We start from the raw sequence: 26,704 nt of genomic DNA, 5'->3' as shown, positions 1-26,704 counted from the left end.
ATGGAGGGCGAGAGCCGGGGCCCGTGGGCCCTGGGGCTGCTGCGCACCTTCGACGCGGGCGAGTTCGCGGGCTGGGAGAAGGTCGGCTCGGGCGGCTTCGGGCAGGTGTACAAGGTGCGCCACGTCCACTGGAAGACGTGGCTCGCCATAAAGTGCTCGCCGAGTCTGCACGTCGACGACAGGTCAGCGGCCCGGGCGGGGGCGGCTGCGCTGGGCAGGCGGTGGGGAGCTTGGGTTCCCGGCGTTCCCGTTCTCTCCACCCGAATGGCCTCCGGAGCAGCCTCGGCAGGAAAACCCAGCGCCGGGAGAGGCCGTGAGCCCCCGGCGGGGTCGGCGCCGCTGGCCGGGTGGGAGGGACGCGAGAGGCGGCTTGGCGAGCTCCGGGTGTATTTGCTCCCGCTGGGGTCCCGGGATGCGGCTCCTACGGGAGAACCTCGGGGAGCTGCGTTCGCCTAAGGAGCTGTTAAGTGCTTTGTATTGTTACCCGGCTTCCGGTGAGCCCCGGATTTTCAAGGTACCGGGCTCGCCTTGCTTTCGACCCTCGGTGGCGTGTCCGGTCCACCCAGGTCCCACCCTGGCGCTGCGGTTTGCGCCCGGCTTAGAAAAATTGCCGTGTGGGGATCTGGGCTTTGTGAGTGAGTTAGACTCCGTTCGACTTACTTAGTAATTTACTTTGGAGCACAAATTGGTGTAAGACTGTAATTATTTCGGTCGGAAGCCCTGGACTTGGCTTGGCCAGGCTTCCTCGGCGCCCTAGCACTTGAGAGTCGCTGCCTGGCTTGGGCTTGGCGGTGGGTCCGGCAAGTGACCCGGGAGCATTGTTACAACACTCGGTGCCTTCTGGTCGCACACTGTCTTTTAGGCTGATTTCATTTCCAGACAAGGCCTCTGGGGAGCGGCCTTGCACTTACCCACTTTGTGGCGGGGCCACGGCGCCCTCCTAGACCCCGGTTTCCCCATCCAAAGCTGGGCGGATATCTGCTTGTCCCTCGGTAACAGGGGCGCTCCAATAAAGACAGTCGGAAAGGACCAGAGCTGCCCCAGTTAAATTCAGCCGGTGGATTATGGTCTGTGTGTAATTTTAGGGGAGAGGGAGGTGGGAGGAGAGTCTTGAGAAGCAGCTCTTTTTGGTTGGGTGTTGTTCACTCTTTATGGTTGCATTTTAATAATTTATAAGCTTTAATTGAGTGCATCTAAATTACTTAGCCTTTGGTGAAGTTTGCATTCAACTTGGAAGTTGAGTGGCATTTGTGTTTCGTATGGAGCCATGCCACACAATGCTTGTTGCAAAGTTGGGGCTCTTTGCAACCCTATGGGCTATAGTCTACCAGACTCCTCTGTCCATGGAACTTCCCAGGTAAGAATACTGGAACAGGGTGTCATTTCCTGCTCCAGGGGATCTTCCCCACTCAGGGCTCGAACCCAGTGATTCTTGGGTCTCCTGCATTGACAGGCGGATTCTTGGAGAGCTGTCGCTATAATCAGCCCTGAACAGACACAGACTAGAAAGGTGACTCCTTTGCCATCTCAGAGACCTGGTTTCTAATCCTCGGCTTATTGAGTGATGGGGTCTACAAACTCCAGCTCCTCTCCCCCTCCACTCATCCATCACCCCCCCTCCCCAGTGGTGGCAATGCTCATTTCCAGGGTGGCCATGTGCGTCCCCTGGACTGAGGTACACAGAATCACAGTGCGTGCTGCCACAGCCCATGGTCCTGGATAGGAGGAAGCCCTGGGCATCTTTTGCGTTTTCATCCTGGCCTAAGAGATTATACATACAGCAGAGCTATTGGTGGCTTTTTGCTCTAAGCCTCAAATTTCAGTAGAGTGGTGACAAGTGTCATGCAAATATCATCAGCTCAAAGGTGAGCTGCCTGAGAAGCTGCGCCTCGGATCCTGGGAGCTTCTCAGTCTGGGAGGGGCGCTGTGGTTATTTTGATGAAATCTGAATCACTTTGAATGCCAGCCAGTAGTTAGATCCTGAAAGGCAAGACTCTTGCCGCTGTGTAGATATTTTTACGCTTTCGGGGGCATTTATTTGTCTGCTGGAGTCTTCTGGCCGAGATTTCTTCATCAGCAAAGGCTTTTAACATCACCTTATTGTGTTGGAAAAGCAGAGTAAACAAGCAGGTCCCCAGGCTGACTCATCAAGCCCTCCCTAGGATCTGTTATTTCCAGCGTCCAGGCCCTTGTTTCTTGGGTGGCCCATTTGGAGGTCGGGTTTCTCCATGTGAGGCAGGCCACTTAGGATCTTGCATGGCCTGGTTGAAAAGTGTTTTGTCCTGTAACTGGAAGGCTTTCCTGCCCTGCCTGAAATAGGCAGGTGGAGGCATGTGCTGGGCAGCTGGGTCGAGGTCAGCATTGCCCAGCAGGAAGAATTCACCTCTTGCGCTTTGCCAGGCTGAGTGGACCAGGCTGGTTTCTGCATTAGCAGCGGATTCCTCTGATTGAGAAGATGGTCAAACCCCTGCTCTTTGTAAAGAAAACTCTTCAGAGTTAATTATTGACGCTTTGGATTGAGAGTTCATGCCCCTCCCTCAGTGGTGCAGGGGGAGCAGGCTTGCATCCCTATCTTGGAATGGTGGAGGGTCTGGCCAGATTTCCACAGGTTGGCTCCATGCTCTTTTGATGAGCTAGCTGCGCACCATCCTGACTCTTCTGTTTGCAAGATGTTTCCTGGAGTGGGGAATTGATTTGACTGAAGTTCCTGGGTGCAGCCCCCAGGCCCGTGCCCTTCCTGGCCAAGTCTTGTCTCACCTGTTTTTAGGCTGGTACTTCTCACCCCTGCCACGAGAGCCTGACTTTTCCTTCCAAGGGCCTCTTCCACTGGTTACATTGGGACCCACTCATCAGCTGCTTCTCCCTCTAGGGAGGCTGGGGTCTCCTGGCCCCAGTCTTCATGCCACGCCTTGGCCACAGTGGGGCCTAATCCCCAGCACCCAACGAGGGCTCCTCAGAGTATCAGGCTGCCCCAGACCATGTGAGCAGGTACTTTTCTGGGAGAAAGTCAGAGGCTGCCTGGTCCCAGACACCCCTTGAAGTTTGCAGCAGGCAGAGGAACACCTGCCACGTAGCTTCCAAGGGGAACCTGGGAGAAATGCATCTCCTCCTCTCATGGGGACGTCTGGTAGGCTGGTAGCTTAGGGGAGACGTGTGTCCTCCCAGCTGACCCTCATTAGGGGATCTTGAGGTTTGGGGCAGAGTTTAGTTGCGGGGGGCATTCCCATTTAGGTGAGAACTAGCCCTGCAGGCCCATTCCTCTGGCCCCCACCCCTGGCTAAGAGGAAGCCCGGGATAGCTGAGCACCAGCAGCTGCTGGGTGATTGGCTGAGGCTCGTTGGGGCGAGCCTGAGCAAACCCCAGGTTTGTACATACAGAGCCGACAATCTGACAAGCCCGGTTCTTGTCAGTTTTAAAAATAGCAGTGTGGGAACCCCTTGCAGGCTCCCTGGGAACGTAATTGGGTTGGTGCACAGAGAGGAGGCCCGGCCGGGAGGCTCAGGAATGATTAAACGGTGCTCCTGCTGCCTCTTCCCATAGGTGCTTCCCAGCGCTCTCCCTCTGAGGAGCTCTTTGTTACCAGGTGCCTTCCCTGCACCTCCACCCTTCCTCCTCTGCCTGCAGTGTCCTGCGGCTCCTTTTTCAGAAGCCTGAGTCCCAGGACCCATTTTCTCCCCTCCTCCCCACAAAGTACTTGCCTCCAGATATGGCTGGATGTCTTTGGAATTTCTGCCTGAGACTGGAGGAGAACCCCACAGCTTCTCCTAAAAAGGTCCTTTGGAAATAATCAGTTTGGGACTTCCCTGGTGGTCCAGTGGCCAAGACTCCTTCCTATGCAGGGATGCAGGGAACTGTGATCCCACTAGCTGAAAGGCAGCTCAGCTCAGGCTGCAACAAAAGATCCCACATGCCTCAACTAAGACCCGACACTGTCAAATGAATATCAAAAGAAAGAAAGAAATGATCAGTCTGGTGAGATTTCTCATCTCTCCCCACCCCACGTCTTCTCTGGGGTGGGGGAAATGGGTTTCAGCCAGAAGAAAGATTGTACTGACCTAAATGCTGCTGAGTAAGTGACTTTAACAAATTGGACCCCGGCTTGGTGTTCCCTCTTGGAGCAAGAGGGGTGGCGCGGAGGTGCTTTCCCCCATTCCTGCTGGGGAACAGCAACCCTTCCCCAAATGGAAGAAAGGAGATGTGATTGAAATGATTACAGAAGAGAAACATGATGCCAGCCCTACTGAATTATGCCTAATTGTAGACACGCTTTTAGCACGTCACCATTTTAGGGTTTAATGAAGACTGATGTCGATGTTCTTTGAAAGGAATGATGCTAAAGCTGAAACTCCAGTACTTTGGCCACCTCTTGCGAAGAGTTGACTCGTTGGAAAAGACTTTGATGCTGAGAGGGATTGGGGGCAGGAGGAGAAGGGGACGACAGAGGATGAGATGGCTGGATGGCATCCCCGACTCGATGGACGTGAGTTTGAGTGAACTCCAGGAGTTGGTGATGGACAGGGAGGCCTGGCGTGCTGTGATTCATGGGGTCGCAAAGAGCTGGACACGACTGAGCGACTGAACTGAACTGATGTCAGTGGACTCTGGTGGCTGGAGCTTCACCCCTCACTGGGTGAAATGGGATTTGATGGTGAGGAGTCTGGGCACCTGTAGGCCCCTGGCCCGGTCCTGCACCTGGGCTCTGGGATGGGTTTGACAGTCTCTCCTGGTCTTTAAGTAATAGCAGCCATCACAATATCCAATCTCCATCCTTTGTGTGTTGTCAACATAAACTGGAAACACTGCTTCGAGGAAAAGTGCATTTAAATTGATGAAAACACACTGGTGGTTTCATTCTGTGTAAGAAGCACTTTTCTGTCTTTTCCAGCAGCTCCCAGCCCAGCCCCGACTTATTGAACTGCGGATACTGCCAGGTGTGGGGTGGGTATAAGGGGTCCTGGCATTGTTCCAGAGGCCCGGGGAAGAAAGACCTAGAGGATAAGTGGGATGGACACCTTTTGTGCAGACCTTCCTGGACCTGAACAATGCGGGTGGTTAGGGGGCTCGGCCAGCCCGCCCCAGGCCCATGTGAGGGGCTCTTTCCGAGTTCCCTTGATTCCCCTGCTGTGTGGTCCTGGAACCCCCTTCCCCTCCCTGGTGGGTGCAGGTGCCAGGGTAGGGTCCTCGCTTTAAGGCATTTCTGATTGAGCTGTCATGGAGAAGGTGATTTGTTCCTTGAAATGCAGACTTCATTTCCAAGATATCTCACCTTCCTCCTCCAACTGTCCTGGGATGTGTGGTCAGTGGTCACACTGACCTGTGTCAGTCAAAAAGCCTGCCTGGTGTTGCTTCCCGCATGGGTACAGGCTGTCTCAGAACATTCCAGCCACAGTCAACTTTCTGGAGCAGACAGCTGCAGGGCCACCCCCCCTCCCCCGCCCCAACCCCACTTAAACAAAGTCAGGTTAATGGGGTCTCAGTTTGGCAGGAAGGGCCCGGGGCAGGGGAATGAGCTGGGGACCTGGGACCTGCTGACCTCGGCTGGTGGGGCCCCGCGCGAGTTATCTGCCACCAGCGGCTCCTCTGAGCCTCACGAACTCCGCCATCAGAAGTCACCTGGGTCTTATGTATCCAGCCCTTTGGGCAAAAGGAAGCAAACGCTTTTGCTGAGAGGCACAGAGCCGCTCTTCTCAAGACCTTCAGCCTCAGTGTAATTGACAGCCTCCTTGGCTGTTGTCAGGCTGGCAGGGGGGTGGGGCTGGGGCTGGCTCTCAGAATGTCCTCTGAGTGACTGGCCTGTAAACTCTGGAGCCAGCAGTGCCGGGAAGCCTGCGGGCCTGGGGGGCACTCCCGGAGGAAGTGTGTCTCTGTCCATCCCGTGGCCAAACATACGTCAGGACCACGTGAGCGCTGCGTGCTGGACTCGTGCGGGTGGGGAGCAATGGCACACCAGTCACTTTAAAAGAATATGAAGGAAGGCGGGAGGACCAGACAAGTCACAAACCCAATTCTTCAGTGGGAAACAGGAGCGGCCCCAGTCCTGATCCCCACCACTGGGTAGTGAGTGTCCGAGGAGGGTGCTTGAACTGGTTAGTGTAGGTGACGTGAGGTCTCCCCGGAGGAGGAGGAAGGGGATGGGCCCAGGGTGCCATTGCTGATCCTTAAGTGACTTGTGTTGTTCAGTCGCTAAGAAGTGTCCAACTCTTTGTGACCCCATGGACTGCAGCACATCAGGCTTCCCTGTCCTTTACTACCTTTATTTTAAATGATGCTTGATCCAGCCCTTTTTCAGTATAGATGTCCCTCGAGATTGGGTACAGGGCTGGGGTCTGCCTGCAGGTCATCCTGGAGCCCAACGAGCAGCGTGGCTGCAGGGAGGGGCTGGCTGGGGCCAGGCATCTGAACCCAAGCTTCAGCCCAGCCTGGGGCCCCCACAGGGGCTCTCACGGGCATCCTGCTGTCTGTCCATTCGTTGGCTCTTTAACCAGAGTGCTAAGGAAGCGCATCAAACTAAGGCGACTTAGCTCAGTTTTGTTTTGTAGTTGTGTCTTTATTTACTCCTGATGCCTGTCACACTTCTGTTTGAGGCCAGTGGGGTTCTCTTGCTCCTCGAACCTGTTTAGAACTAACCCACCCCAACCCCTCCTACCTCCCACCTCCTGCTGCTTCCCTGAATGGGGAGCTGCCTAGTGATTCCCAGTAGCATTCTAGGGCCATCCTTGTTCCCTCCCTCTTCACATCTAGTCTGTCACCAAGCCTTAATGATTCTCATTCAGAAATGAGCCCCACGTCGACCAGCCTGCTCCCCCTCTACTTCTGGCAGCCAGGGCCCCGGTGACCTCCCTGAGTGGGTCACCCACCCTGAGTGTGTGTAGCCCCTCTGCTCCGGTGGTTCCTAGCCCGGGACCCCCTGCAGAAGTGGGGGTGTGACCTCCTCATAAGCCCTTACTGCTGCCTGCCCTCTGCCCACCCAAGTTAGGGACCCGCCTATTAAACCTCCCCAGGTCTCTGTTCTTTCCCTTCAAAGATCTCGGATTTTTCAACAACACCTCTTTTTTGGGGGTAATTTTCCATCTTCTCTAGAAGGTAAATATCCTGAAGGCAGGGAAGGGTCTTCTTGTCATCAGTTCTAACATGTAGAGGATGTGCAGTAAATATATGTCAGTAAATGAATTTTAATTGGATACAGATTAAAATTAAAGCAAATGCTGGGAGTACTGAAGTGGGTGATTCCAGGCTGTAGTGGTTTATTTTAAATTTGGCTAAAAATTTAGCTCTGTTGCAGGGGTTGTCAAGCTTAAACCTTGGCTTTTGGGGCTGGATAAGTCTTGGCCTTGGGGGCTGTCCTGTGCAATGCAGGGTAGTGGGGTGGGCGGTGTACCTGGCTTCTCCCCACTGGATGCCAGCAGCCCCCAGCTGTGACAACCCACATGTCTCCAGGCAGTGCCCAGCATCCCCAGAGGCAAAGTTGCCCCTGGGTGAGAACCACTGGTCTACACCCAGAGATCCTCTCCCTGAGACGCCCACCTTGGTGAGTGTTTATGGGGCGGGGGGCTCCCCTCCCAAATGCAGGGGCTGGACAGGTAGGCAGAGGTGCTGAGATGCTGTCCAGCCGAGCCCACTGAGGGCAGAGCCAGAGCTGGTGTCAGCGTGTCACAGCTCCTCCTTGCTGGTGGCCCCACCCTGGGAAGTGCTTTCGTGCCTGTGAGGGGAGCCTGGGAGTGAGCTGTGGTCACAGAGGGGAGGCTGCTCAGTGAGAAACAGACTCGTTTTTCTTGGTAGTTTCTGATTCTGCAGCAGGCTGAGAAGCGGGACCAGGGACAGGTGGGGTGGGCAGGTGCACCCAGACTCTGGAAGAGCCCCTGTGGTGGGAACCAGCCATCCTGGGTCTGGGTGCGGTGGCTGGTGTGGCAGTCTGCCTTCTTGGGGGGGGGGGGGTGGGGTGTCCCTGCGGCCTCTTGCACTGCTTCTGCTTCAGTTCCCAGCCCTCCGTGGGCTGTGTGCTTCTGAACTGTCCCTTAAGGAGCTTCGGAGAAAACAGGTTCCTGGCACCCACCTGGAGCCCATTCCCCAGGAGCAGGGCTGAGGAATCTGCATTTCAGCCAGCCCCCAGGTCCTTTCTGCGGTGGCCAGACGCTGTCCTTTTGGGCCTCAGCCTCGTCTCCTGAGACTTTGACCCGTCACACTAACCCTGACCGAGGCCCTGGGTGCTAGGCTGTAAGGCCATGGGCTGCACCAGGAAGTGACCTAGAGCGGGATTGGCCGATTTTCTGTGACAGGAGAGAGCGAATGTTTCAGGCTCTGCAGTCCATGGAGTCTGGCCGCGCATCTCTGCCTTGAGTGTGGAGGCTGCCCTGCCCCTGAGGACATGAATGGATGGGCAAGACTCCCAGCCAGTCAGAGTTCCTTTACAAAATAGGAACTGGCTGTGGACAGCAGTTCTGCAGTTTCTCAAAAGGTTAGACGTAGAAATACCAAATGACCGGGCAACTCTCCTTCTCAGAGTACATCCAAGAGGTAGAAGCGGGGACTTGAACCACCTGTGTGTATAAATGTACAGCATTAGTCCCAGTAACTGAAAGGTGCAGACCAGCCGAGTGCCCATCGGCAGATGAACAGATAAACACAGCATGTTGGTTCCTACGGTGGAATGTTACTCAGCTCTGAGAAGAGTGACCTTCTGGTGTGTGCTCCAGCATGCGTGGACGGGGAAAGCATGATGAGTGAAATAAGCAAGTTACTAAAGGACAAGTATTATGTGATCCACTTATGTGAAGTCCATAGAGGTCCTGGAAAGTGGAAAAGAGGTTGGGGGCTGTGAGGAGGGTTCCGGTTGGGGTGGGCACAGGGGTTTTTGTTGGGATGATGACAGAGTTTGGGTGGAGAGAGTAGTGTTGACTGTACAACCTCGTGAATGGATATTGATGCCTGTGAATTGCACACTTGTGAATGGTCACAGTGATAAATACTGTGTTACGTGTAGTTTACTTACAGTGGCTTTAAAGAGAAGGAGGCTTTTGGACAGTGGTCTCTGCAGACCCTGCTCGAGACCAGTGCTCTCTCTGTGGATTTCAGTGTGGGGTTACGGTCAGGAATGATGAGGCCAGCTGGAGTGATGGGCTTCAAAAAGAAGAGGGCTGAGCTCCTTGGGTTTTAACCTGAACATCCCTTCTGTCATTCCAAGAGAAGGGTTTGTCAGCATCGGCTGCCGCCTCTGAAGCCCAGAGCCTGCACTGGCTCAGTGCTGCCTGAGAGTTTTCAGATCATAATCAGTCTCTGTTTTCACCTCTGATAACCCCAAAACATGTAGCTGTGTTTGAATGACCATGGAACTGAAGGCCTCGGAGGGCCCAGAAAGTCCCCTACACACGAACCTTTAAGTTGCCGACTTTCAACGATGTGAATGTGCCCTTGTGTGCCAGCTGTTCTGTGCACTGTAGCTTTCAAGGTCCTGTACTGTAAGGTCAGAAGGTGTTTTCTTTCTTATTTGTGTTTGTTTTTTAATATATTATTTCTGAAAAGTATTTATAAACCTATGACAGGATAGTACTGTATAGCCGATTGTGTTAGTTGGGTACCTAGGCTCACTTTGTTGGACTTACGAACACGCTCTCGAAAGGAACTCTATTGTAAGTAGGGGTCTCACTGTATTTGACACTAAAGTGAGCCCTGTGTGTATGTGTGCACACACATCCATGCATTTGTACATATGTGTACGTGCATTTTAGCAATTTAGTCAGCCATATGGAGCTGATTGTCTCCTGGCTGCGGTGCCCGTGTTTGCGGCCAGGCGACTGCTGCCTGCCATGTTCCTCATGTCTTTGAACTTTTCCAGGGAGCGCATGGAACTTCTGGAAGAAGCCAAAAAGATGGAGATGGCCAAGTTCCGTTACATCCTGCCCGTGTATGGCATCTGCCGGGAGCCAGTGGGCCTGGTCATGGAGTACATGGAGACTGGCTCCCTGGAGAAGCTGCTGGCCTCCGAGCCGCTGCCCTGGGACCTGCGCTTCCGCATCATCCATGAGACGGCCGTGGGCATGAACTTCCTGCACTGCATGGCCCCGCCGCTCCTGCACCTGGACCTCAAGCCCGCCAACATCCTGCTGGACGCCCACTACCATGTCAAGGTAGGGGTGCGTGGGCAGGGCTCGTGCTCTGGGGGTGCAGTAGGGGAGGCTGGACCTCAGGCCCTCCAACATCCTGCTGGACGCCCACTACACATCAACGTGGGGGTGCCCAGGGAGGGCTGGGTGCTCTGGGGGTGGGGTGGGGAAGGTGGTGGAACCTCAGGGCCAGCAAGAAGGCGGAAGAGGAGGTGGTTCTCCTGCAGGAAAGAGCTCGAAGCAGAGGCTCTCTCAGCATCAGGATCCCCACTGTTGTCGTGTGTGGCTGGTCCGAATGCCCCGATGGTGTAGCTGGAAAATGGGCTTTTAGGAATACAGGTTACCCTGCCCCACATTTTGGATCAGGACTCTAGGAGTCCGGGCTTATTGGCCATCTGACAAAATCAGGTTAGAAAGTGGACCACAGATTGGCTGACTCTGTGTGAGGCCTGTTGGGGCTGTGTTTCCCCTTGGTGGTTCCTGGGATGATGAGTCTCGGGGTGTCATAGAGAGAAGCCCTGGAGGGACTCCTGTAGGCTTCACCCAAGGCCTGTTAGTTCTGATCTTTTTCTCGGTAAGTTTATAAAGGAGAAAAGCATGAGGTATAATATGACTAAAAACCAGGGGCCGCCTGCTGGGATTGGCCATTGTTAGTGTGGTCAGGATTGCATTTCTTTGGGTGTCTCTGTCCATGGAGGGCACGAGGTGATCTGGGTCCTAGGGCTCACCCAGCCGCCACGGTCTCCCCATGCCTCAGGAAGGCAAGTTGGCAGGAAGACCCGCACACCATGGCCTGGGTCCCCTCTGGCTCCTCAGCATCCTCGCTCACCCTTGGAAGGGAGGCTGGACCCCCGCATGCCGCGCCCACCTCCCGCATCCTGACTCTGCAACAGGCACAGAGCTCCGGCCAAGTCCACCTGTGGCCGGTGGGGAAATCGGTTTTCACATCAGATGTTTAGTTACAATGTGTCCTTAAGGAGATGTTGCTCAATGATCAGATTTTAATAGAAATTGGAAGTACGCTCCTGCTAAAGTGAAGCAGGGAATTGAGAAAACAGAAATCAGGTGGGTGGTTCCTGATCTGCCCAGCTCTCGCACCCCTGCAGTCCTGCTTCCTTCTGGTTGGGGTGCTGGCTTCACGTGTGGACCCTCTGTCCCTCATGAACATTACAGGGTTGTGACTGGGAGCCTGGGGTCGGTGGGCACCCAATCAGTGTGAGACCTTGGATCTCAAACTTGCATATGCCCAAGAATGGGGAGGTGAGGACAGGTCCCTGCTGTGTGCAGAGGACCCGACTTGCAGGAGCTATCGCATCTCCCAGGGGAAGCACAACGTGGACGGTGGCTCCTGCCAAGCTGGGGCTCGGAGGGTTGAGTCAAGGGCCCGTGTTGTCCCACTGTACATGGTTGAGCAGAGGTTAGAACCAGATTCGGGGGCCCTGGAGCCCTTGGACCCTCACCCTACCCGCTGCCACACATGGGATGTTCACAGACATAATGGGTGGCAGGCATTGTCACGTAGGGGTGGAGGGGGTAGTGCTGGTAGGTGTCCAGGCAGCCCCTGGGGTGCAGTGTGAGGAGACACTGTAACTCCAGCGCAGGGTGGGGGTGTTCCTGGATGGGGCTGGTCTCCAGAGAGGACCAGTCAGGATTGGGGGCCACACAGAACAGCTCAGGGTGGAGGTGTCGCTGGGTGGGACTGGTCTCCAGAGGGGACCAGTCAGGATTGGGGAGCATACACGGAACAGCCTTTTGGTGGAGGGAATCATCGGAAATTCTGGGTTTTAGGGGCAGGGGAAACAGACATAGTCGGATTAGGGTACAGGATGTGGGAAGGTTGCTGAGACATCGCTGGAATAAAATGCGCCTTTCTTAGGGAGTCCCCAGTGGGCACAGCCCGGCCTTCAGAGCTGTCTTTTCAGCATCATGGACCACAGTGGGCCCGGCGGGGCTTGTATTTCAGCTCATTCCCTCCCCATGGTGCAGGTTGCTCTGCTGATAGCCGCGTTTGGGGCGCGACGCCACGCCCTGTAGGACCGCGGTGACCTTCCTCCCAGCACCCTCCTCGGCAGCACAGCCCTCCCGTGCTCTGCCCTTGGTGGGTGGGATGATAGCCCTGTTGTTGGGGGGTCCCTGCGCCTTGTCCTTGGGAGTTGGAATGGCCAGGACACAGTCCCTCTGTTCTGTCCATACCGGATGTTGACCCATGCAGGGATGGTCCCGATGATGCTGGGCGCAGAGAAGGACCAAACACTCACCCAGCAGGGTGGAGAGTGCCACTCGCCGGCACCTGGGGCTGGTGCCCCTGTGGTCTGTTTCCATGTCGGCTCTGAGGCTCCTCGGTTTGAGCACTTTCTCCCTCCGCTTTCTTCTTCCTGCACTTGGCAGCCCTTGGCTTGGCAGGCCTGGTGCTTTGTGACAGTTTTAGGAAGTGGTTGGACATTCCATAAAGGACCATGTGGCTTGTCATGGAGGACCTGCGATAGCTGGGAACAGGTGGGGAGGGGATGCTGCCACTTTGAGGACGTGGCCAGGGCACCACCCGACTTCCCCGGAGAGGTCAGGAACGGACTTCTCCGTGACTCCCTTCTCAAGCAGGGGGGCAGCCACCACGCATAGCCCCAGACCAGCAGAAAATCTATTTATGGGCTGGGCTTCTTCCATCCTCAGGAGTGGCTCAGCGGGAGCTTGGTCTGAGGTTCTAAGTCATCCGCTGGATTTCTGGGCAGCTCTTGGTTAATGGTCATTTGCAGAATATAGCTGGAATCTGCAATCTTGAAATAAGATGATAAATTGTCACTCCACCCCCTTCCCTTGATCCCTCCAGACTACATTTATGTCCATAGATAGGAGGATTGGAACTGAAAATTTCACAGCAACCACTGTGTTTTGGAATGAGTATTCAAGGCGCTTAATATTAAATGAATACTTGATATTAAGTATACGAAGTGTCACTACTAAAATATTAATTTTAGTATAAGCCGTAAACCCATTTCAATTTCATAATGAAATAACTCGGTTTAAAACCTCAGGCTATGCTTGAGGCCCAGGTTGCTCAGCCCAGACTGTGTTCAGAGGGACAGCCACATTGTAGTCCACAATGGCCTTCTCCCCAAGGTGGCGCAGCCCTGCCCCTGGCCTCGGTTACTCTCTGTTAGTCTCATCCAGCTGGGCCTAGCAGGGAAGGGCTGTGTCTCGGGGCCTGTGTGAACACTGGCTCTGGGCAGTACCAAGGTGGACACTAAGTGTCAATTCATTTGTGAATTGTAGACGCTTGCTTTTCACCGGGATTGCCACACTGTCCCTCTCTCCAGGAACCTGGGGATGGACGGGGAGATGAGAAAGGTCAGGTGGAGAAGTCTGGGGGGCCGGGGGGGTCAGTGGGCATCAGAGGATTCTCATTCCTGAGTTTGATTTTGACGCCAGGGCTTTCACATAGAATTGTGGTTCTTGTCTTTTCACCACGTATATCGTGAAGCAGCTGGCTGTGCCTGAAAACAGCAGAAATGAAAAGAAAGGGCAGCCAGCAGGCTTCTGAGAGTCTGGTCCTGACACTTTCCACTTGTCCAGCTGTTACCTTGTGTTGCTCCCTCCTCCCAAGCTGCGGGGTTGGGTCATGGGTCTGGTGCTTTGCTCTCCAGAGTGGAAAGTGTCTTGGAGGCCAGAGAACAGACAGCTGCTGGAAGCCCAGAAATGGCCAGACTGGCCTCCTTCGCATGGACCCACACCCACCCTGGCACAGCCTGGCCACAGAAATAGGGGGCCAGGTCCAGTCTTGCAGGCTTTCTTCCCATCACCCTCCCCACCCCCTGCAGATGTGAGGACCGGGTCCCCAGTCATGAACTTCCCTTGCTCAGCAGTGATGACACCAGGCCCCTGGCTCACCTTGTAGGCAGGTGAGCCCAGGACTAAAGGTCTGACTCAGCCGCATTTCCGATCACTCCAGGGGTGTGTTTGAGGAGGAGCCCAGAATTAATTAGAAGGCTTAGAAAATCCATGAGCCTCAGAGAAGAATTTATTAAGGGGCCATTTTCCACCTGCCGGCAAGTGTGGCTTAACTGCAAAGGGCGTTTAACACCACCAAGGGCTCTAATTGACAGCTGGGGTGGGGGGCTGGAGGGCGGTGGGTCCCTGTAGTGACTTCCCCCTTGTGGCCTCCCCAGACCTTCAGGGTGGGCACCTTTGTCCCAGGAGCCGAGGAGGCAGAGGGGTGTGAGAGCCACCTAGGAACAGGTGGCCTTGGACTGGTGGGCTTTGCGGTGTACAAGCCAGGTGCAGGATGCTGGGATGCTGTGTGTTTGCAGCCAGCAAGTGTCTGTCCCCAGAACGTTCTGCGTGGAGGACAGATTGGCTGTGTGTGTTCTGCTCGCTTTAAAGGGCTTCTGAAGACATATTTCCCTTTAAAGGACGTGCCGCCACTTGCCCGCTTCCCCAGCTGTGAGATTGCATAACTGCTTTGCCCCAACACCTGAAAACAGAGGGCCGCTTCCTCCCTTTGTGTGACGGGGCAGACGCAACGCCCCACAGACAAGCTGTAATTCTTCAGTTCCCTCTCCCAGTGAATTCCTTCCTGATAGTGTAATCTTTTCCCTGCCCGTCAAGCTCTTAATGTCTTCAGGCTTGGCTCTTCCCTGGCCGGCCGGGCTTTCCCGCCTGCTCGGGGAGCGCAGCTGATGTGAGAGCTGTGATCTTGATTGGTCAAGGGGCCTGCACAGCCAGGCTGGGGGACCGCACCCCCCCAACACTGCTGAGGGACATGATGATAAACGTCATCAAGCGGCAGCTGGGCCGCCTCGCTCGGCACGCTGCCAGCCAAGCCTGACCAGCTCCCTCCTCGCCACTCTGTTCCAGATTTCCGACTTCGGGCTGGCCAAGTGCAATGGGCTGTCCCACTCGCATGACCTCAGCATGGACGGCCTGTTCGGCACCATTGCCTACCTCCCTCCGGAGCGCATCCGGGAGAAGAGCCGGCTCTTCGACACCAAGCATGATGTGTACAGGTGGGCGACAGGTGTACAGCCCCGGCTGGCCCTGCACCTCCATTCCTCGGGTTTGGATGAGGCTTTCCCAAGGGCTCCTGGGTGCCGTCAGATAAGAGGCTCAGTCCAGATGAGAGGGCGTTTAGTCGGTGGGCACAAGCCACCACAGAACTTTCTTTTTTTCTTCTCTCTTTCCTTGCTGCACTGTGCAGCATGTGGAGGTCTTAGTTCCCTGACCAGGGATCGAACCCGTGCCTCCTGCATGGGGAGCTCAGAGTCTTAACCAGGGACCGTTAGGGAAGTCCCAACCCCAGAACTTTCTTACAAGAGGAACTTCTCTGCTGTGGGTGATGCCACTCAGGATGGAGGTTGGGAATGGCTGGTGTCAGTCAGGGCTGGTTACGTAACAGATGGGCAGCTCCCGCCTGGTGAGAGCTTCAGTGTTTGTAGGAAAGGTGGGCTTTCTCACTTGTCTGTTGAGAGCACCTGCTTTCAGTGGCCTGTGCGGCTGTCTGCATGTGAATTCAGGCTTCCAAATCCAGTCCCTCTGGCTCAGAACTTACCCTTCCTAGCATCACTGACCTGTGACAGGAACATGGACACCTGGAGGCTGTTCACAAGCCAGCATCGGGGATTTCTGAGCCAGAGAACAATCAGGAATCACGTGGTAGCATCATTTCCCTAATTGTCATGGTCTTAATCCCTCAGACTTCTCGAAGAAGAAAAGCAGGCGGGCGGGTGCGAGCGGCACTTAAGCCCCGTCATTGTGGTTCTTGTCCACACGGATGACTGTCACCCCGAGCCCTGCCTTTGTGTCATCGCTGCTGCCTGGAGTCCCAGCCAACTGGTTTGACCACAGCCGCCCTATCTGTGCTCTGCTGGGCTTCTCCATGTCCATCTGTAGTCAGCAGTACAGGGGGCACTGGGCCCGGCTTGTAGGGTTTAGGGAGAATAAGATTCTCTCTTTATTCAGAGTTCAGAGTTTCAGTTTTTGAACTGGCAGATTTCAATTAATTTTCACTGAGGACTTTTGGGTCTCTATAAACAGGTGCTGTTAACCCAGTGCAGCTGATAGCCCAAGTTTGGACTTCTTTTTTTTTTTTTTTCAATTTACCAGATTGAGCTCTTTGGGGGGGTATATCCAGAGCAATTATATAGATAGATTGTGTGTGTGTGTGTGTGTATATTATATATATAGATAAATATGTGTGCATATATAAAAATATGTGCGTACGCACACACACACATTTATGTATGTATATTTATATGGTTGGACAAAATGTTCGTTCACGTATTCTGTAAGATGTTACAGAAAAACCCAAATGAACTTTTTGGCCAACCCAATTTGTATCTGTATTACCACACAAGTATATATAGCTTCTCATCACCACAAAGGGCTGTGGAAAGTTCAGCTGGCCTTCTGCTCATCTTTTCCGTGCACTTGGATGACATCAGTGGGCAGGTTACTCAAGTCACCGAGAGCTGTAGTCAGCATCTTGTGGACGTGTCTGCAAGAACACGGCGCGAATGAAGCAGTCACGGTGTTCTTCTCACAAGCTGATGGTCCAGGGACAGGGTGGCTCCCTCTCAGGGACCCCTTCCTACTGTTTGGACCGGCAGTTCAGTTGATGGAGTTTTGTCTGTTGTTTGACATCTGAGCTTCCAGCATGCCTTGTTCCGCAATGAGAGTATTTCCCCATTTAAGACATTCATGAAAAATACCTCCATGTCTTCTCTCTCTCTCTTCCCCTGTCTCTTGAAGACCCTGGTTGAGGGGGTGGTTTTCCTGAGCTTGTTGCAGTGTCAGGGGAGGGGGTTCTGGCTTTGTTTGAGAATCTGACTTGCAGGCACTGATGTGCTCGTCTCCTTGCAGCTTTGCCATCGTGATCTGGGGCGTGCTCACGCAGAAGAAGCCGTTTGCAGGTGAGTGGACGTGTTGGGGGTGGTGCAGCCGTCTCTCCTGGCACCGTGAAGGGCGCACTTTGTGGTCCTTTCTGTGTAAGGAGGGCCTGCCAATTGCAGAGGGGCTGCCCAGGCTCGTGGAGCTGGTGGGCTGTCCAGGCAGGTGGGGTGGTGAGGCTGCTCTGTCCAGCCCAGCAGGTCAGCACAGAGACCCATGGCCCACCTCATTGTGGGCTTTCATATATGCCAGAAAGGTGATCTCTCCATGCAGTTCACATACAGGGAAAGGCACAGATCTGATGGGGTCCAGTCAGTGGATCTTGTTAGGTACCAGCTCATTCTTTTATGTTGTGTGATGTAATATACATAGCATATAATTCCCATTGCAATTTTTAAGAAGTGATTCTTGTTAGCATTTAGTTGCTAAAATTCCCATTTTTAATCGCTTAAGCTATACACTGTGGTGTTAAGCTCACAGTATCGTACGATCGTCACCACCTGGACCCCCTGGCGATTAGGCAAGTCATTCCCAACCCCCTGCCCCCAACCCTTGATCACCACTCATCTGTTTTCTGTTTCTATGGGTTTGTCTGTTGTATGTATTTCCAGCTAGTTTTATTTATTTTTTTAATTTTGTAATTTTTGGTTGTAAAACACATGTCTAACAGAAATGACTACTGGAACTGTGCTGAAGTGTATTGTGTAGTCGTGTGAAGGTGTTCTTCTTGTGGGGCAGCCAGTCTCCAGAATCACTGTGTAGATGCTGCCGCAGAGGGGTGCCCCCTGATCAGAGTCCCTGGGTCAGCCTGCCCAGCCTGAGAGCTGGGGGTTTCCTCCTTCCCCCCACCCTACCCACAAGGCACCCACCATGTGGATTTCTGGCCTTGAGATTTCAGTACCTTGACTTGGTTTACTGGAAAAGTCAAGTACTTTTTCTCTTTATTTGGAAAGCTTTCCTCTTCCTCTCCAAGCCTATCTGGGCTACTTCATCTTTTCTGGTTTGACCATTAAGTTCTAAAAATGCAGATCAGAGTCAGCGTGCAGCCCTAGGTCTGCTGGTTGAGAAGCAGAGTAGGATCCTTGTAGGGTTTTGTCCGTAGTTGTTACCGTGTCTCCATGATACTGCCTCATCTGCAGAGGTCCAGGGTCTGGGTTCTTTACAGTGTGGCCGTGTGCCCGTCTGACCGCAGCCATCTGCTGGACACGGCTCCTGGGGTCAGACACACGATGGGAAGGAATGTGGGAGCTGAGGTGCCCCTGCTTTATTGATTGGTCGATGGGCTACCCAGGGTGTGCAGAGGCAGCTTATGAACCTGTTCCATCTGTGTTTGGCAGCAGAAACCCTTCCACGATGACTAACGTTTTATCCAGAGGACCTGCTGGGTTTTGGAAGTCTGAGTTATTGTGGAGATAACATGTAGATACCTGAGCTCGTTATTGCATAAGATTTAACGGGAAAGTGGAACAAAACATCAGAGCAGACTCCTGGCAGCCATCAGTGACTTTGGGCCAGTTTTCCACCCCTGTGGCTCGGCATCTCGGGAGTCCCCTGGTGTGGGCGTGGTGGGAACCAAAAGCTTGCACTCCTGCTTGGTCGCTGGTGTGGTTTTAGGCTGATTGAGGAAATCTGGGCCCTGAGGGTCACCTTGGGCCCCTCATTCTCTGACCAGGATGATGATGGTGAGGGGTCTGTGCCTGCTTCTGAAGGGGGTTAGGAAGGAGGCCAGGTGGGGCCCCACATTACAAACTGCAGGAGAAGGGTCCCCGTTTACACAGCCCATGTGTGAAGGGACTGAGAGCCATGTACCATCACTGGAGCTGGCTCATTGCCAGGCACCTGCGCTTTGGGGTAGGAATTCAGAAAGACTTTTTCGTCGTTGCGGGGAGCTATGGGCCACTTGGGGGCTGGGCAGTGTGACTCCACAGTTCATCAGTTTTCCTCTGTTTGGGCCCCTTTGGAATCTGCCCCATTAGATATTTTTCTCCTTTAAACTTGATTTTTCTTTGAGTTCGCTGCACAGAAAGATCTCTGTAATACAAGAAAGTGATTCTGCTCAGTAGATCACAGGTGGTTTCCAACATCTGGAGAATAGAGGACAGGTGTGTCCGGCAAGGTTAAGGATTTCAGAAACCTCTGTGCTTTAAAGAGGAAATAATACCGTGTCTCCCAGGCGGGCGCCCAAACTTTCCCACGGTCGTCATTGCTCCTCCTAAGGATAAGAAATCCAACCTCAGCCCCTAGGAGCTGCCCTGACTCGTGCGCCTTCCCTTTGCAGATGAGAAAAACATCCTGCACATCATGGTGAAAGTGGTGAAGGGCCACAGGCCGGAGCTGCCGCCTGTCTGCAGACCCCGGCCGCGTGCCTGCGGGAGCCTCCTTCGCCTCATGCAGCGCTGCTGGCATGGGGACCCCCGGGAGCGGCCCAGCTTCCAAGGTGAGCACCTGCCCTGGGCTCCGGGAGCCCTGCTGCCCGACACTCATGCTGTTGTCCCAGGGGACGGATTTGACGGCCAGGAGGGGGACAGGCGGCAGCCGGGACGAAGAGGCTGTCCAGAGACAGGAGTGCCAGAGTGAGCTCGCCTCCTGCAGGCTGTGCCCGCCCAGGGCCAGGGAGGGGCGGCTGGAGCCACTTGGTCATCTCCAGCTGTCTACCCCCGGCTGCGGCCTGGTGCTCCGGGTGCAGATACAGTAGCGCATCTTTTGGGGACCACGTGACCGCTGGCCTGTGGCCTTTGCATTTCTCGTGGGGCCTCATCCCCAGGGAACAGCTGTGTCCTTTGGTTAGGAAAGTGATCCTGATGCCTTTGGAACTGATCATGACATTTCAAACATACAAGGAAAATGAGTATGAACAAGGTGGGGGCTTTCTAGCCTGGTGCTGGCAGCCCAGGCCGTCAGGGTACGAGCTCTGGCTGGGCTGGCTAGCGGGGCTCCCTGGATGAAGGCTTCTTGGGGAAACAGTGACACGGTGGCTCCTTTTAGAGCCTGGCCAGACGCCACATGTGGTTGCTGATGGGGATGCCGGGGGTCCGCCGTGAGCTCAGCCAGGGGCCAGCAGCGTGAACAGCGCTGACTGGTCAGACTGAACACCGCAGGTGCTGGTCCCCTCCAAGGCCACAGGCTTAAATAGCTCATTTGCTAATTCATTGTCTGAGTGACACACCCGTTTGTGTTTTCCTCCAAAGAAATCACTTCTGAAACCGAAGACCTGTGTGAAAAACCTGATGAGGAGGTGAAAGAGACAACTCAAGACCCAGATGTGAGAGAACCGCCTGAGGCCGAGGCCGAGGTAATGAGGGCCCTCCCGGGGCCTGGTTTCTGCCACATCAACTTCAGGGATTGAGTCTCTGCTTCCTGCAGACGCCCTGCCATCCTGGACCACCTGCCCGGTTCTGAGGCTTGGGCCGGCTGCAGAATTCCATCTCAGGGCAGGGGTAGGCCCATGGTGTGCTGGCCCCAGGTTGATTTCCTGCCTGATAGTATCCCATCCCCACCTGCTGTCTGTGCTTAGGGAAGGGCAATGTGGGCCCATGGCTGACATTAAGTAGCCGCCGCCTGGATACTGTGTGTGTGTGTGTTTTCTGACTGCACTGCACAGCACATAGGATTTTAGTTCCTTGACCAGCGACAGAACCCACATCCCCTGTATTGAAAGGGCACAGTCTTAACTATTGGACCGCCAGGGAAGGCTGGGCCAGATGCTCTTTGAACCAGGGTAGCTGCTTGAAGCCCCTGCTGGGCCACATTGGGGAGAGAGGTCTGGGCTCCAGGGGTCTGGGTGTCTTTCTGCACATTGAGGTTGGGGATTGGCGCCTTTCTCAGTTCAGTTCAGTTCAGTCGCTTAGTCATGTCCGACTCTTTGCGACCCCATGAATCACAGTATGCCAGGCCTCCCTGTCCATCACCATCTCCCGGAGTTCACTCAGACTCATGTCCATCGAGTCCGTGATGCCATCCAGCCATCTCATCCTCAGTTGTCCCCTTCTCCTTCTGCCCCCAATCCCTCCCAGCATCAGTCTTTTCCAATGAGTCAACTCTTCGCATGAGATGGCCAAAGTACTGGAGTTTCAGCTTCAGCATCATTCCCTCCAAAGAAATCCCAGGGTTGATCTCCTTCAAAATGGACTGGTTGGATCTCCTTGGAGTCCAAGGGACTCTCAAGAGTCTTCTCCAACACCACAGTTCAAAAGCATCAATTCTTCAGCGCTCAGCCTTCTTCACAGTCCAACTCTCACATCCATACATGACCACAGGAAAAACCATAGCCTTGACTAGACGGACCTTAGTTGGCAAAGTAATGTCCCTGCTTTTGAATATGCTATCTAGGTTGGTCATACTGCCCATAAATGTTTTTCCTCTACGAGTGCCACACGGGTTATGTAAGATGTGATAAGAAATTCTAACTATGCTAACTAAATAAATACCTTTAAGGCAGTAGGACTTGTAAAGAGGAGGCTGATAAACTGACTTTATAAGGTGTTATCTGGTGTTATCATCCCTGGCTGGGGTGTAAGGCCGGCAGATAAGTAACCGTTTATGGTATGTCTGCTGTCTAGGCACGAAGGCCGTGTGTGTCAGGTCAGGGGGCAAAGCGACGGTGGAGGGGACCTGGCCCCCGATAAGAAAAAGCAGCCCAGCACATGGGCGTGACTCGGCACACCAGGCCACTGGGTCGGAGGATTTGGGGAAGGGCTGTGAATCCTTCGCAGGCTCTGATCCCTCACCAGGACCTGCCTTTCTCCCTGCTGTCAGGACAGAGCCTGCGAAGGGCCTATTAGCACGGGTTGAGCTGGAACGCCGTGCCCTCCCCAGGGCTGGGCCCCACACCTCACCTGTGCACCCGCAGCCCCCAAGCCAGCCTTGCATGGCCCCAAGGAAGGTTCAGGGTGTTAGGACCCTACCCAAAGCCATCTCCTTCCTCCATTTCCTGTTGGCACTGACCTGTCCTGGGTGGACCTGGCCAGCATGCAGGCTTCACCTCCTGCAGCTTACTCACCTTCCGTCTGGATGGCGGTGCACTGGGGCTCAGCATGGTGACGGACATCTGTTCCCACCATCTTGTCTTACGATGTCCTCCTGCTGGAGTCTTTGGGCACTGTGCAGCCGTGGTGCATGCTGCGTGCTAAGTTGCTTCAGTTGTGTCCAACTCTTTGTGACCCTGTGGACTGTAGCCTGCCAGGCTCCTGTGTCTGTGGGATGCTCTAGGTAAGAATACTGGAGTGGGTTGCCATTTCCTTCTCCAGGGGATCTTCCTGACCCGGGGGTTGAACCCATGTCTCCTACGTCTTCTGCATTAGCAGGTGTGTTCTTTACCACAAAGAGTTGGATTCGACTGAGTGACTAACACTTTCACTTTCTTTAGCACCAGCACCATCTGGGAACAGGAGTTAAATTCTCTGTGTGGCTCACGGGGGACCCACGTGTTCCCCTGATCCTGCCCCATCCGGTCATGGACGGAGCCTCATCTCTTCTGTCTTCTTGTCTCCACAGGCCCCTGTGCCCACCCCGCTGAAGCGTGCCTCTGCCCCCACCTTCGACAACGATTACAGCCTCTCCGAGCTGCTGTCCCAGCTGGACTCGGGCATCTCCCAGACCCTTGAGGGCCCGGAAGAGCTCAGCCGCAGCTCCTCCGAGTCCAAACTTCCGTCGGCAAGCAGCGGCAAGAGGCTCTCGGGGGTGTCCTCTGTGGATTCTGCTTTCTCCTCGAGAGGGTCACTGTCCTTGTCTTTCGAGCGGGAGCCTTCAACGAGTGGTGAGCAGGGGCCCCCACACCGGGGAAATAATGGGTTTAATTGGGCGGGGGGTCAGGCACGGTGTGAGCAACAGAAAAGGATCAGGCGTCTTGTTTCTTGGCCCGGCTGTAGTTCTTCTGTGTTTTCTGCAGCCCTTTGCTTATTGGATTTGGGTGTCAGTGCACAGTGGAGGGGCACACGGGCTGAGCAGGTGTCACTTAAGTGTAAGGGGAGTGGGTCCTGCCCCTGGCTGTGGGGAGGGTCTCGCCTGTGCCAACACTGGGTGCAGGGACTGACAGGTTGAAGAAGCTGGATTGTACCAGGTAGTCCCGTGAATGGATGGACCCCCTCTTCCTGGAGAGCTCTCTCTCTTTTTAATGTCAGCCCTGCACCCCCTTTCTCAGGCAACGCTGGGTACACACCCCATTCTTTCCTATTTGTGGGCTCCCGTTTCCTGGGCCTGTGTGTGTTGATGGGTGCACTGTCGCTGGCGGTCATAACTGCCTGGTCCTGACTATACACTTTGAGTTTTCTCTCTGGAAGGCACTTTTCCCTGCTCCGGCTCTGTCCCAGTTGCTGGCCCTCGGGCCTGGGGGCCCTCCTGTGAGGGCCTCACTGTGTCTCCTGTGAGGACAACATGTGAGGTTTCCTTTCCATGAGGAAAAAACGGATGTTCATGCGTAGGGCTGCAGCACAGGGGTGGCCGGAGGGTTGTGGGGTGGGTGCAGACCTCAGGAGGAAGGGGAGCTTGCTCTTCCTGGGGAATCGGGAATTCCTCCTGGAATGAGCTCCTTGCCTAAATGCCTTGGCCCTCCTGGGTTTTTAGAGTGGTGTGTTTGGAATTAAAGAGAGCATTTTGAGTAAGGAGACACCTTGCAAAGATGCAGAGGTAGGGAAGGCCTGGCTGCATTGGAGGTGAGCAGTCAGCACTGAGGTTGGAAAGAAGGAAGCACCTGTTTCCCATGGAGAAAGTCATTAGAACTCTCTCTTCTCAGGGCCTGATACCTTCAGGTGACGTGTTCATGCTTAGATCAGTCACTGGCCCGTCTCAGGAGCCTGTGCTGAAACACCAAGTCCCAGCTGCATTTACTCTGTTTTCTTGGTACACCCGGCACCCCCTCCTCCTGTGCAAGGCCTTGAGCATGTTTCCCTTAAAGGCGTCTTGTTTCATGCACATCAGAACCCTAGACAGCATAGTGCGGTTTTTCTGTAAATCAAACATTTACATGTTTACATCATGAGTAACAGTCCTTCTAAAGTGGGAGTCTCAGTCCTTGGAGGACTTTTCTAGAAAGCGTCCTAGGTGGTGGTACCGGGACAAGAGGCATCGTTTGGAAGTTGGGCTGCAGGCAGCTGCTTGGCCCTGGAGGGGTGCCCCAGGGTGGGAGCTGCCAGCTCTCCGGTGGCTTGGGGGCTCCTGCCTGCTCTATTCACCGCCCTCTCCCCCTTGTGAGCAGTCACTGCCACTGCTGAGCACCAGCAAGGGCCTGAATTTTATATCCTTTATTTAATCACAACTTTATCGGATAGCTGGAAAGATTTCCATTTTGCAATTTGACAAAAGAGCACCTTGGGGATATTCATTGACCTGCCTGAGGTCTCCCCACTAGATCTTAAACTGCATGGACAAACACTTAAGTGATTTCAGGTAAACAGTAGCTACGTTCAAACACCGGCCAGACCTCGGGAGCTGCCCCGTCTGACCCCTGCATCTGCTCTCCCCGCAGACCTTGGCACCACCGACATCCAGAAGAAGAAGCTGGTGGACGCCATCGTGAGTGGGGACACCAGCAGGCTGATGAAGATCCTGCAGCCCCAGGATGTGGACCTGGTCCTGGATGGGGGTGCCAGCCTGCTGCACCTGGCTGTGGAGGCCGGGCAGGAGGACTGTGTCAAGTGGCTGCTGCTCAACAATGCCAACCCCAACCTCACCAACAGGAGGGGCTCCACCCCACTGCACGTGGCCGTGGAGAAGCGGGTGCGGGGCATCGTGGAGCTCCTGCTGGCCCGGAAGATCAGTGTCAACGCCGCGGATGAGGACCAGTGGACGGCCCTGCACTTCGCGGCCCAGAACGGGGATGAGGGCAGCACGCGGCTGCTGCTGGAGAAGAATGCCTCCGTGTGCGAGGCAGACTGCGAGGGCCGGACGCCCATGCACGTGGCCTGCCAGCACGGCCAGGAGGGCGTCGTGCGGATCCTGCTGCGCCGTGGCGTGGATGCAGGCCTGCCGGGGAAGGACGCCTGGGTGCCGCTGCACTACGCCGCCTGGCAGGGCCACCTGCCCATTGTCAAGCTGCTGGCCAAGCAGCCAGGGGTGAGTGTGGATGCCCAGACGCTGGACGGAAGGACACCCCTGCACCTGGCTGCCCAGCGCGGGCACTACCGCGTGGCCCGCGTCCTCATTGACCTACACTCCGATGTCAACGTGTGCAACCTGCTGGCACAGACGCCACTGCATGTGGCCGCAGAGACGGGCCACACGAGCACGGCCAGGCTGCTCCTCCACCGGGGCGCCCACAAAGAGGCGGTGACTGCAGAGGGCTGCACTGCTCTGCACCTGGCCGCCCGCAATGGGCACCTGGCAACTGTCAAGCTGCTGGTGGAGGAGCGGGCCAACTTGCTGGCCCGGGGCCCCCGCAACCAGACGGCGCTGCACCTGGCCGCTGCCGGCGGGCACTCAGAGGTGGTAGAGGAGCTGGTCAGCGCCGATGTGCTCAACCTGTCTGATGAGCAGGGCCTCAGCGCGCTGCACCTGGCCGCCCGGGGCCGACATGCCAAAACGGTGGAGACTCTGCTCAGACACGGAGCCCACGTCAACCTACAGAGCCTCAAATTCCAGGGCGGCCCCAGTCCTGCCGCCACGCTCCTCCGGCGGAGCAAGACCTAGCCTGCTGACCCAGGAGACGGGGCCCAGCAGGGTTCCTGTCCCAGTGTAGTGCTCTGCTCGTCCCATCCGTGGCCTGCGGGACACTGACCGAGCTTAGGCGTTACCCGCCCTCCCGATGAGGTTGATCAGAGAGTGCTTGGCCACTGATGGTGGGCACCCTGTGTCGGAGGGATGGTGGGCCGGAGGCATTTGGTTGTGTCCCTCACTCCTGATATTGGTCCCTCGTTGACAGAACCGTGAGCCCACCTGTCCTGAGCGGCTGCCCGGAGTGCACGGGAACACAGGTGTGGGAGGAGCTGAATCTTTTGTTTCCGTTTGCAGCAGTGAAGAAGCTTGCTCCACAAAGTTTGAGTGGGATTCTTGTTTTATAGAATATCATTAATGGATGAAGAGTGTCAGCTGTCGCTTGAAATCTGTTAAAAGCACTCACTTCGGGGACCACCCTGGTGGTCCAGTGGCTAAGACTCCATGCTCACAATACAAGGGGCCTGCGTTTGAGCCCTGGTCAGGGAAGTGGATCCCGCACGCCACGACTGAAGATCTGCATGCATGGCTAAGACATTGCGCCTCCAAGTGGACAATGAAAATTTAAATAAAAAGTAGGTAATCTAGTTTGTGGGCAACGAGCATAAACTGATAAAGTTGGGTTTTTAAAACAAAAGCAGTCGTCTTACCGGCCCTTTTACACCCAAGCTTGATTGTCCGTCACTCTGTCCTTGTGGGCGGCCACACATGGATGCCAGCCGTGCTACCTGCCTTTGTTCATTTCATGTTGCATAAAATATTTGAACTCTAAAGTCAGCTGTCCAAAAGTCAAGAAAAATGAACTGACAGCCTCAGTTCTGGATTCAGAACAGTGTTACTGAGTTCAGTGACCCACCTTTCATGTCATTTTCTCTCCGGTTCTTGTTTTTTGAGAGACGGTGGTTTGTGACGAGTGATGCTGTGTTGGGGTCTCCCAGGGGGCTCCTGACTTGCTTTACAAGCAGCTACACTGTGCAGGGGCCTCAGCTTTCGGGGTGTGACCCCCGAGATGACTCCAGGAGACAGCCTCATGGTCTTGGCTATAAAAGCACTGTTCTTTCATTGTCAGGTGTGTCTCA

At 54.8% G+C, this 26,704-nt stretch overlaps 1 protein-coding gene across 1 annotated transcript; it reads left to right on the top strand.

Annotated features, from left to right (window-relative positions):
- On the top strand, nt 1-25,601 carry RIPK4 (receptor interacting serine/threonine kinase 4). Its single transcript, XM_068972433.1, has 8 exons — nt 1-182; nt 9,833-10,124; nt 14,952-15,100; nt 16,953-17,002; nt 19,258-19,416; nt 20,168-20,271; nt 22,473-22,734; nt 24,442-25,601. Exons 1-8 carry the CDS (start codon nt 1-3, stop codon nt 25,599-25,601), a joined length of 2,358 nt encoding a protein of 785 aa, XP_068828534.1.
- Nucleotides 25,602-26,704: the final 1,103 nt, after the last annotated feature.

Source organism: Capricornis sumatraensis, chromosome 1 (genome assembly GCF_032405125.1).
Source record: "Capricornis sumatraensis isolate serow.1 chromosome 1, serow.2, whole genome shotgun sequence".
In the NCBI taxonomy this organism is placed as follows: Eukaryota; Metazoa; Chordata; class Mammalia; order Artiodactyla; family Bovidae; genus Capricornis; species Capricornis sumatraensis.
This window is presented reverse-complemented; position numbering and strand designations above follow the sequence as displayed.

What these genes read in the sequence shown, in the direction of transcription:
- RIPK4 (XM_068972433.1), top strand. Translation starts at nt 1, where the DNA reads ATGGAGGGCGAGAGCCGGGGCCCGTGGGCCCTGGGGCTGCTGCGCACC. An exon ending in AGTCTGCACGTCGACGACAG is followed by an intron (nt 183 to 9,832) that starts GTCAGCGGCCCG and finishes GAACTTTTCCAG; the next exon opens with GGAGCGCATGGAACTTCTGG. An exon ending in GGAGCGGCCCAGCTTCCAAG is followed by an intron (nt 19,417 to 20,167) that starts GTGAGCACCTGC and finishes TTTCCTCCAAAG; the next exon opens with AAATCACTTCTGAAACCGAA.